This window comes from Pseudopodoces humilis, chromosome 1 (assembly GCF_049639895.1).
Source record: "Pseudopodoces humilis isolate 2021_Gansu_Grassland_sample_001 chromosome 1, ASM4963989v1, whole genome shotgun sequence".
In the NCBI taxonomy this organism is placed as follows: Eukaryota; Metazoa; Chordata; class Aves; order Passeriformes; family Paridae; genus Pseudopodoces; species Pseudopodoces humilis.
Window position 1 is genome coordinate 28968433 of NC_142200.1, and position 12431 is coordinate 28980863.

The 12431-nt window shown below is 40.9% G+C and overlaps 1 protein-coding gene across 2 annotated transcripts in view; it reads right to left on the bottom strand.

Moving 5' to 3' along the window:
* The window catches only part of PKIA (cAMP-dependent protein kinase inhibitor alpha), a 44047-nt gene extending 32450 nt beyond the window's left edge, over nucleotides 1–11597 (bottom strand). Inside the window, exon 1 of one of the 2 annotated variants that reach the window (XM_005517077.3) lies at nucleotides 11363–11597. Coding sequence is in view for 1 of the 2 variants with exons in the window: in XM_088063026.1 (XP_087919152.1) it covers nucleotides 10563–10601 (39 nt within the window). In the remaining variant the exon portion in view is untranslated. Of the gene's footprint in view, nucleotides 1–10562; nucleotides 11115–11362 lie in introns of those variants that run through there. The other variant, XM_088063026.1, reaches the window with a different exon arrangement.
* Nucleotides 11598–12431: the final 834 nt, after the last annotated feature.

The window sequence follows — 12431 nt, forward strand, 5'->3', positions numbered from 1 at the left end:
TTCTCTGCACCCTCATTCCTGTTTCCATGGAAAGGACATGCACAGCCTGTGTAAGTGTGCTGTGGATTACCAAGGTGCACATGGTGAGGCCCACAGTTGGCATTTTAGAGCTTATTCCAGTCTTTGTTTATTCCTCTCATGTTCAGAGGCAAAAGGATTTTCAGAGGACAAAAAAGGATCCTTCCGGAGTAACTGGTTATTGTCAGATATAGCTGTGTGCAGATTTCCCAAGTGAAATTAAGCAAATGACTACAAAAGCAAGAATTATGTTTTCATCAAGCTTGACATGAAGGTCTGGAAGCAATCAGTAAATAGGAAAGGAGAAATCCAAAAAGAAAGTAGCAGGAGTTCTGCTTTGGTTAGGTTTTGAACAATCAAGCACTTGAAGGAATAAAACTGGAATTAAGCTGGTGAGAGTTAGCCCTTTCAGTTAAGAGACAAGCCAGCATTCAGCAAGGCCCTGTATGCAACCTTCTTTATTTATAGAGCCACATGGATACTGACTTCAACTCTGGCTCACTCTCAGATGTCATTCATGCCACCTTAAATAACCAACAATTCTGGCAAAATGTGTCTAAAACCATCCTTCAAGGGTAGGAGAGAACAGACTCTTTTTACACTCAGCTTTGTGAGCAGGTACATAACAACCATTTCAAAAATTTTACTTTATCCCTAATGGGCTTTTTTTCCATCTCTCCTTATACTTGATAACTTGTAAACCTGAGACCCTGGTTCAATGCTTTCAGTAACTGAAAGGATTTGACAAATTGTCTTTTCCGATTCCCATTTTACATTAACTTCCCACAATTAATGCCTCTTTCTTTAGCTTGCTTTTAGCTTTCAAAGGCTGCTCCTGCATGGAACAAATCCTTATGCTTTGTTATTTAATCCTACTGAATCTTTTCATGCTTCTCTGAATACTTTTCCCTTTAGTGATACATCAGCTGGGTTAGATATAAACAGCTTTCAAGCCAAATACAAGATTTTGGCTTTTCAGTGAGCTGGCTAGTTGGAGAGAATAGTAGAAATGTGCAAGAAAACCCAACACAGAAGCCTTGTTCCTTAGCTTGTAAGAGGTCTTTATGCCCAAACTGTAAGATAGAAGCACCTAACTAATACCCAAATACATATACATGCAGAAAAGAAAAAAAAAAAGGAAAGAAAAAGTTCAGAGCAGTGCTACCTTTACTTTGGGTTACTCAAATTTTGCTATTACTAATCTTTGTAAAAGGAACTACTCCTTGACTCATATTGGGCTCACAGCTGATAGTTCCACTGAGACAGCACTTCATATGGACGAAGAGAGAAAAAGCCACTGGACAAACAACTGACACATCACCATTACTATGTGTATGCAATTAAGTTTTCAGATCTTATGTTTTTGACTTATCCAGAAGGACATGCACTAGATCCACCCTCCCATTCTCCTGGTGACATTTAACTCCTATTAAAAATTTTCCAACCTGTCCATATCTATGTCCTCACTTACAAAAGGATTTCTTACAACAGAGGGAGCATTGGCGACAAAGTGAAAGTCTAGTATTTTGACCATGGTTATCAGAATGTTAATTACATTATAAATTACCACTGTATAGGGATAATCCAGAAATTTAAGGTGCTAAAATATGAGTTATCTTTGATTTTCACATTACTCACAAAAACCAGCGCATGTAGAAAGTAAAACTACTGGAAGTATCTACACGTTACTATGAAAATCATGATACTCCAAAATATTTCTCCTTTCCCTAACAAGGCTTTCAAATATGCTCAAAAATAGAGATAAAGCAGAACACTTTACTGGAATTGCTGCTCTATGAGCAGAGCAGGAATACTTCAGACAGGGGGATGGGAAGGTGAAATTTCTTCAGCAGAACAAATGGCAGATATGATTAAGTGTTGAAGAAGAATGTCACAGAAACATTAGCTGAAAGACAGGTATCACAGGATACAGGATGCATAGAAAGCTTCCACTGTTTTCAGCAGTTTGAACAGAGAAAAACCAGACACATTAGCTAAAAATCTGACCTGCTTCAACAGCAACCACATCAAAGAAGAGTCAGGTAAACTAAGAGACTAATAAAAGGAGAATTTCTTTTCTAAACAACATTCAAATCACCTACTGGGAAATGGGATCTAACTCATTATAACAACATGTCTAAGAACAAGTTCGTATCATATCATATCATATCATATCATATCATATCATATCATATCATAACAACATGTCTAAGAACAAGTTTTGCCTTGTTCGGAAGAACAAGTTGACATAAGTCAAAAATGCACAAAAATCCTCAGCAACAGTTTAAAAGTCATATATGAAACTGTCCTAGTCCTCAGCAGAATTCAGAGACATTGTTTAACCTACAGAGATTGCAACTCTGATCCTGCTGATAGCCATTCCACACCAAAAAAAAAAAACAAACCAAACCTGCCCAAACTCAGAAATTCCATACTTGCCACCAAAATTCATACAAAAATAGAATTATGAAAGACGACACTGAAGAGCAGCCCTGAGAATGTAATGAATCACTACTAAACACAAACACAGAGAAGCTGGATAGAAGAGCTCACTTGCCAGAAACATATTTGGACACCAAAATGAAATGCTCAGGTGCCACCTTAGGCTCAAAAAATACACAATGTTCAGATTACACCATCTGGAAAGCAGAGGAAACTTGGGATGTTTTTGTCACATTTTTTTTTTCTCGCACTGCAGTAGGAAATTGAAGCAATGTACCACCAGAGGAAGATGGGCATTCATTTGGACACTGACCTCAGAACACTACTGAAGTTTTCTTTCTATTCTGCCTTGTAGTTGGCTTAAGAAATCATATGCAGTTACTTAAAGTATGTAAAACTGTTAGTCTCCAAATAAATGTTCAAAACAGTAGCTAAGAAATGTGGTGCTACCAAGAGGAACACAACTTTAAACTCAAAAATTTTACACTAAAAAATTCAGTAGAAAAATGTACCTGCAAAACGAGTACCAGTTCCTGCCTTAGCCAGACCAAGAATGCTAGAGGGGGATGGAGGTACAGAAATGCAAACAAAGAGTGGACTTGGAAGACCTAGAAAACTTACACAAAATATATGTGCATAGTGTGTTATCCCACTAGAAACACTGCTTAACAAGCAGAACAGCAGTCTGTAACGGATGAATGGTCTTCAAAAATTGCTTCTATGAGGCACAAGAGTGAAAGGAAAGAGAATTTTCTGCCTGGAAGGAAACAGCACGGTTCAGCGTGCTGCAGCAGTCATCAGAAATCAGTACCTTTTTCGGGAGACTTGCATAAGTAACTCCCTGATCTGCAGCCTTATTGGCTATACAATTGTGGGAAAACAACGTTTAAGTAACAGCTTTCATCCCTTATTTCCAAATGTCAATGAAAATGGAAGTGCTGAAAAGCATTTTGAGAGCTTCCATGATGAAAGGGGCCACGTAAATAATACATTTCTCCAGTATCTGAGAAAAATAGGGTAACAAAAATGTTCTTGCTCTTTGGTCTGTACAGCAATTCCCCGAGTGTACAGAGTGTACAGTCAAAAAGTATCTTCTAGAGTGACAATTAGCTAATGAATTATACCATGCAAAACACTTTCAATTCCTTTCTTAAATGCTAATGAAGTCATTCTCCATTATTAGCTAATATTAAAAGCCTACTGTTACATGAACGTGTAATGAATACTAAAGTATCAGTGAGGAAGTGATATTACATGCTTAAATTTCTTACACAGTATCTGTGTTCCTCTGGGTGCAGGCTATCATGTTCATCTTCTATAAATACCCATTCAAACTTTATCCATTCTGGAGATGCTTTGTGCACGAGCTGGGGATGACTGAAGGCTTTGCACCTGTTTTTCACCATGTAGCAGGGATTTTGCTTTTGTATAACTGAAGAGAATATTGCCATTGCCCCAGCCAGGCCCAAGCAGTACCACACTAGGTATAGACAGAAAAATTAGACTTTAAAAGGACATGTAGCAGTGGTGGCACTATTTTTGCATATTGTCACTTAGAGTGAATGACACTAGCATCAATATAATTCTTACTATCATATAATATTCCAGCTCCCATTCAATAAATTAATATCTGTATTTCCAGCAGGCAAATAAACACACAGGAAAAGGGGTAAAAAAAAAAAAAAGAAAAAAGAAAAAAAGAAGAGAAAATGCGTTCCACAAAGCCTAAAGCTATTTGGAATAACTTAAGAGAACTCCTTATTCAGGGCAAATATTTTGGTTGGAAAAGGTTTTGGTGTTTGCAAACATTATTAGCTTGTATATAAACAAATATATGATAAAATGGGCTTATTTCACTGGCAAAAAGCTGTAGTTCCCTTAGGCTTTAAAGGCATGCTGTAATCGTTTTGATAAATTATGTCTCTTTCTCAAGTCATACCACTTCTATATTTATGCAGACTCCATTCACATCTCTTATCACGCTTTGACTCCATGAGACCTTACAAATAACAGTTACTTAAAATGCAGCAGTCTATTTTTGGTTTTGTGTGGTTTGTTTTTGGAGATTTTTTATATAAAGTGTTTCACTTTATGCCTGCCTTTTAGAGTCTGATTATTTTCACATGCTCCAATTCTTATATGCATTAACAAATCCTATTCAATTCTTTTCTGTTTCTGATGCCTGAGCTCAAAAACATTAGCCCAACTCAGTAAAGCTGCCATCATCCAACTATTTCAGAACACAAATAACACAAAAAAAAGGAAGGGTTTATGACTGAATTTTTCTCTAAGACTACACACTACAGTTTGTTCTTTCCTACGTTTAAAATGCATTTTTGATATCCAGCTATCAACTTTTACGTCTTCTGCTAATGGCACCAGTACCTTAATGTCAGGCAAACATATTATTGTGTTGATCCTACAATGAAAAGGAACCTCATAGTGACCTAAGAGATCAGCCCAATTGAAACATAATTAGTAACTGGAAAAAATATGCATAGTGAAAAAAATTGCAAGGAAATGGGACATAATTATGAAATTATTGTACTACTAAATAGAGTTTCTAAATCCTGCACATGAGAAATAAATTTTCAGGAAGTATAGAAACAGTGTCAAAGAATAAATCAAATATGAAATAGAGTCCATATGTACAGAAAGAGTACATACAGGAACATGACTCTCTTCTTGAGGAAAAAGAATGTGACAGAAAATCTTGACTCGTGATAAACCGAAAAGGAAACAATTGTTTAACATTACATCATGTCAATTAAAAAGGCACCCAATTAAGCCATTAGGCAACACATTTTAAGGGAAAACAAAGAGACTTTCTTCCTTACACTCTACAAGCTCTGCATCATGCCAAAGGATACTGTGGAGCCTGTGTACAGAAATCAGATCAACCAAACACATGCAGCGAGGACATGATGTCTCCTGCAATTAAACGTAATAGTGCAAACATTGCTTTATGCCCACGGAACTCCTAATCAATGCTGAGCACCAAACACTGGGAGACTGCATCAAAAGATGATTACTCCACCTAATTTAGTCATTACTTCTCTAAGCATCCTTTATTGGAATCTTGCCAGCCATCTTATTTTAACAGCAGACTTACATTTTTACAAGCTACTTACACCACAGAATTTTTTTACTGAAAAAGAGGTTTTTGCCCATCCTATAGAATTGGAACTGGGATGTGACAGTCACTGTTCTAGAGTGAACAACTATTTATTTAATTTATTAGCAATACTAAACCAAATCAATCAATGCAATCCGTCATGTACCACAGGAAAACAAGTTTTCATATATATTTCATTTAAAAAGTCACAAAAAATCCAGAGCTACTCATACTACTTGTTATGAGGAGCTTTTGCTAAATTTGAATGAAACATCTTTTGTTTCTTATTTTCCTTGTGTATTTTTTTCAGTGTATAATAATGTTGTCTTGGAAATCACTAGCATCATACAGATATCAAGAACTTTCTATGCCTCAAATGAGTACCTTGGGAAGGTTGAAAGTACCTGAGCCTGTTCAGCCTGACTGCACTTTCAAATTTACATCTCAGCAAACTGACTGTTAACATCAAGAATTTTTCTTGGTCTGCCTGCAGATAGATGATTCCAAAGGAGAAATACATTTTTAACTTCCACTTTGACCATGTTAGACAAAAAAAAAATAAAAAATCCAAGACAAATGTAGAGAGCTGCAGATCAGAAATATTAGGCAGAACTCTTTAAATTCTTTGAAAGTAAAACTAAGAATCCGAGTGACTCATGAGACTGAACAAAAAAAACAGGACTTGATGGAACATTTATGTACCTTAACATAATTTAGTCAGTTTAGAGATTACTGTTCTATGACAAAAAGATACATATATATTAGGCAACAGACTTGGACACGGTTAAAATTCTGCAATTATTTCCTTTCCCTTGAAGTGTGAAAATGATGTTGAGCTTGGCCTGGTGGAATTCACTTCAGCTGGGTACAAGATTTATGAATGTAGATAACCTGTGACTCAGATACACAGACAGATAGATGTGTAGATAATGATTTTTGCAGCTCTTGGGGTTAACTAGTTATCCAAAAGGCAGCAGGTATTTCCACAGAGCACCTTGTGAAGGATTCAATGACAGCTCACTTGATGAGCATCACAGCTTTGACTTTTCTGTGGAGTTTACCTCTCTCCTACCTACTAATGACTGAAAAGTTAAGTCAAGATGCTGAACAAGAATTAATTTAAGGCTGCTGCTGAAGTAATAATATCCTTTACCAACATGATCCACAGTATTTTAAGTGAGGTTTCACATGCACTATAAACAGTATCATGGAAGGACCATTAATAAGCATCTGTGCTATTTTAAAACAACAGGTGGTGAGATCGTTTCACCAAAGTTATGTGCTCACCATATGTGTAAGTGGAAATATTGTAGGAGGTAGAAGGCAAATGAGTGAATAGTTAGCAAATATATATATTATATAATATATATAATTATATGGATATATTAAGATCTATATGATCTCATTAAAGCTGCAGCACATTTCATGGGCTAGCTAACAGCTGCCAAGATAACTTCGATATTCCTTTGAATCTTTTGGAATAGTCGCTAGAACAGAAATGTGACAAAAAGAAGCAGTCAGAGTAAGAGAAACTTAAGACTGCATGTTGGCATTAGACCTATTTGCCTATCACATCTGATGAATCATTGGGACATGAGTGCAGAAAGGGATACAGAACTGTGCAGAGACCAGGCAGTTACCATAAAGGCAGGTTAAATTCCCCACGAGTCCTGTAAAGCCAAAGAACAGCAAGTAGACAATTTTAAAATTCATTTTAATAAAGGTTAGAAAACAAACCAAATTCTGGTAAAAAGAACTACATCCCAGCTGACATGGAAATTCTTCTACTGAAGCTCTTCCTCACAGTTCATGTTGTATACTTGGTTCAACCAGGGAAAAAGAGCAGAGGTACCCTGGAACCACTTTACAATCACAGAAAATGACCAGCTCAGAAATGCAACATGCTTTCAGTATTTTAGGGAAGACAAAAGTCACTATCATAACTTATTGGTTCTACCATAAGAATTAAAGGAAAAAGTAAAGAAGTTTTTTGATCTGGCATTTGGCTGAGACATTTGCACCAACTGTCCTATAAGAGTCCATTTTGTGTTACTTTCTCCTCTGATATGATTATACACTTAGACTGGGATATATACTGGAAACATACAGCTCTTGTACAATCAGATCCTTTCTTTTATAATGTTGTCTTAATAAAGTAATTCTTTAAGAGTAGACAATACGGAGGTTTTCTCAAAGTTAGTCTCTTGACGCATCATGAAAACAATACCTATAAACAGATCCATGCCTGTGCTGCTGTTTGCACACAGTCCCCTTCAAGGAAAAAGTGTCAATCACCTTTCTTTTTCAAGAACAATACATGAACTCTGCACTTCTATCTCCATATTTCATATTAAACAGAGGGACTCATTATCCAGGTTGTGAAGCACTGACTTACTTGACTGTGTCAAATTCAAAATAAGAAGATTATCAATACCTGTCTTGATGCCACCACTAATATATTTTAAATTGATAAAACTCTTAGTTCTCCTTAATGATTGCTACCTTTGCAGCTGACTGGGTACTCAAACAAAGACCCTCTATTGACAGTACAACATGAAATCTATTTGCATAGTAGGAGACAAAGTTTCAGTTTGTGGCTGGCATTTCTTTTTCAGAAATCATTTTTTTCTCTCCCAGAAACACGAGATATTGCACATGAAGGACATGCATTTGGAAAGTGTGAATGCATTTCTTCTTCAAAATAAAAATGAGATCACTATTGTTGAAATACTCTTGATTGTTTGCACATGCTAAAGTACACAGTTTTAAGTTCATTGTGTAGTATCTGTCCCCTTTTACCCTGATCAAACCTGTTCAAATAGAATTCTTAAATTGGAAAAAAAAAAATCCAGCTGAAAGCCTAGCAACAACATAAATGAAAAATGACCTGCTTGCTCTGAGATACGGTTATTTCAGTCAGTTCAAACAGCACTTGCTAACATCATTTTTAAAATTCTCATAATAATAGAAAACAAATTTAACTGAAGTGTTTCATCTCAGGCTTTGGAAAGGACCACAAGTGAAAGCAAACCTCTGCAACTTCAAGTGCATTCAAGGTCACTGGGTTTTCCAGTTTGCTCTACTAAGGAAACAAGCCTTTTGCAAACATACCCATCTGGTCCCCACGAATAAAACTGGGTAAATGAAGCTGCTGGTTCAAAGGCTGACGGCAGCCTAGAAACCTCAAAGATAATTAAGCTCTAACAAATCTGAAGAACAAACCCAGATGAAGTATTCCAAAATAGCAGAAGCTCTGAGGACAAGACAACTGAATCTCAGCTGCTCCCCAGTCTGTCTAGCACCAACCAGCTGGCCACCTAGGCTGCTCTTCCACTCAGTAGTGCTGCTGCCCCAGATCAACCACAATAAAGATGCTTTCCTTCACTCGGTAGAAGTATGGAAGCCACAGTAACAGAAGGAGCAAGAAGAGTTCTGGGAAAGAAATCTGTAGGAAGTGGATTTCCGTCAGTTACACCACTGAACTAAACTCACATTGATAACTGGATATACTTTTTCTTCTACGGACACATGCGCGTTACATCATTTGCCTTTAGAGTACGCAAGATGAAAACAGAAGCAATTCAAGCTTGCAGTGGGGTTTTTGGTCAACCACTACTTCATCTCTGCTATCATATTGTTTTAAAAATAATGTTAATTAAGAGTCTTGAAATATTAGGTTTGCTAGGAAGCAAAAAGAGCTAAATTTGCCGTGAGAACACTGTGTCAACATCGGTGAGGACTAACACTACCCTGTGCTTGCAACAACTGTCTAGGAGGCCATTACTTGATTTCTTCACTCTTGTGAAGAAATTGACTGTATATAGAATGGGTGGGCTAATATGTGAAGCATCTGAACTCTGAACTCAGCACATGGTTTCTTTTTTCAACCAAATCCAACTAAAGAAGAAAACATTGCAAACAGCCAAACATTGCAACTCAAACTATCAGCCATGCTTAATTCTAGAAAGGAAAAACAATAGAAATGTCCTAACCAATTCTTCCAAGTTTTTACAGGAACAAAATAAATGTATGGTAGATGAAACACACAAATTTGACAAAAATATGTTTTTTTTCTAGTTTGAAATACATATATTGCATGTGCCATGACATGCTTAAAGCAACAAGCCTATACATGATCATACTTAATTACTGTGCTTCATAGAAAAGATCTGTGCGTTGGACTGATTTCTGACTGTGCAATTAATCACTCGCTCTTTGTTTCAGCCTTATGAAGCCTCAATTGTTTTTATACACATTTTCTGTCCCTGTAGCTGTCATTTGCCTTCTGCATACCCAGCAACAGTACTGACTGTATTTAAGTGTCTTCCCAGAAATAATAACAACAAATAAAGCAACTCCCTGTTACCTCCTTAAGTATTATTTGTGTCACCCTAGCCTACGTCCAGAGGCTTCAACCAAAACCAAGAACCCCACAACTGTCTGAGCTTCTCTGTGAACTCTTGGGTAACAGGATCCTTGAAGATGAACATACAGGTAAATAAATATACATTGAATAAAACATCTTTCAGCTTCCAGTATCCTGCTGCCTTTTTCATTAAGAACAGACTAATTCCCAATTCTTTGCCTCGCAGAGACACAGTCATTGCTCCCATTTCCAAACCACACAGAGCCATTAACCACTACATGCGCAGTTAGTGGTTATTCTAATGAGCTGCCTCTGCACACCAACCTCCTGCATTGCCATACCTGCTTTAGGGCAAGTTTTCTTTTTTAAAGCAGAACAAAGTTAAAAAATAAAAATAAGCCAAGCAACAAACAAAAAAAACCTCAAAAAAACAAACAAAACCCCCCAACCAAACAAAAACAACAGCCACAAAAACCCCAAACAAACAAAAAAACCCAACTAAACAAAACCCAACCCAACAAAAACCACCAGTGTATAAGGCACAGAAATAGGTCAGGCAGACTTTTTTCCCTTTTTCTCCATTCCAAAATACCATTCATTTGATGATAAGTATGTACGTACCACAATGTAAAATGTTAATAGCCAAGCTACAATATGCATGCATTCTTGTTTTTTCCACTTCTACAGGTGATATGATGGAACAGCAACTCAACTAATTCTTCCATCAACAAACAAATGCATTTCAATTTTGCTGCTATTTTGTCTGTTGTAAACCTTGGGCTAGATGATAAAAATAAATAAAAGGAAAAAACCACAAAGTCTTCGAAGAAGGCGACAGAATCCAATCTGGCGTAAGGGCCGGTTCCCCAACTTCCGCACTCTTTAGTTTCCTGTGAAGCGACTTCCAAATCCAGGAATGTGTATGAGATGGCATCTTTTTTTGCTTCTGTTCTCTTGAAGCTCTTCTGCCCTAAGATGTCTTCCCCGTCACTCGAGGAAGGCGCGTCGGACTGGGGAGAGCCCGGGCAGCGCGGGGCGCAGTCCCGCACCTGTCGCAGCCCTCCCGCTCTTCCCCCGTCCTGTGCTGCGCCACTGACAGGGTGTCCCCGACACGGGCATGGAGCGCAGCCCGAGCGGCAGCTGGCACCGAGCCACCGCTCATCCTGGCCATGGAAGATAAAACGCAACACCGTGGCGCTTCAGAGACGGCAGCCTTGCCGCTTTTGGAGGGAACTACGGCAGAAGGGAGGAGAGGGAAGGAGGAGAAGGAGGCTACGAGCCCCAGCACCGCTCCAGACGCTGCCCGGTCTGGGCAGCCGGCAGTGCCGGAGCGCAGCTCGCAGCGGCAGCGCCGCGTTCCTCCGGCCGGGCAGCGCCGCAGCGTTCGCCGCCCGCCCCCGCGCCCGGCGGCTCCCGCTCACCTTTCAGCGACCGGCTCAGCGCATCTTCCTCCCTCCCTCTCTCTCTCTCTCTCTCTCTCTCTCTCCCTCTCCCGCAGCGGCTGCTGGTGGCGGCCCAGACTCCACGGGCTCGGCGAGTGCCCCGCGCTGTTCGTCCCTCAGCCGGCGGCAGCTCCCGCTGTCACTTCACCCCCACATCTCGCCGCCGGCGGCGGCAGCTGCTGCTCCTAAATTCACGGCGCTCCGGCGGCATGAAGTCATCCTCCCCGCCCCCTCCGCGGGCTGCCGCACTCCGCTCCCGCAGCGGAGGGGGAGACGGCCCCGCCGCCCGGCAGCCCGAGCCCTGCGGGGCCCCGGCGCTCCAGCCGCCCTGGGGCGGCCGCCGCTCCCGTCGGAACACCCGTGCCCGGCCGCCCGGGAGCCTGCGAGGGGCGGTGCCGTCTCCCGGGTGCGGTGGCGGTCCAGGGGATCCTCCCCAGGCACGGCGGCGGGATGGGCCGCTCCGCCCCGCGCCAGCCGTGCCCTCCCGGGAGTCCCGCCCGGCGGCCGGGGCTATGCGCCCCGCTCCGAGCCCCGTTCCCGCCACCGCGTCCTCGCCGCCCGGCCGGCCGTACCGCGCTGAGCGGCGGGAGGGCAGCTCCTGCCGCACTGCACGGCCGGGACCAAGGGAGAGCGTCCCCGGGGAGAGCTGTGTGCCTGGCTCTCGCCGTTTGAAGGAAAACGCGCTGCGATCCCTCGTGCTGGTGTGTGGGCTCCCTGTCTCCACTCTCACCTCACGGCCTCAGGGCGCTCAAGCGCTCCCGGGCTCGTGCCCCTAAAAAATGCGGCGCTGCCTGGGATGCAGGAGAGCTCCTCTGGCAGTGGCTTCTGCTCTGTGCCTGGAAGGGGAGAGCAGAGCACAGGCACTGTGCTGTGCTCAAGGTCAGCTGGACATGCTTCCCCCTTACCAAGGGCGTCCTGATATTTCTGAGACCCAGCAGTAGGCAGCACGTCTATTTTTGTTACTTACAGAGTGCTGTGCACATATTGAGTGACCGACAGGCTTGTAAAGAAGGCTGGATTCCTATCACAGTTCACAGTCCCATGACCC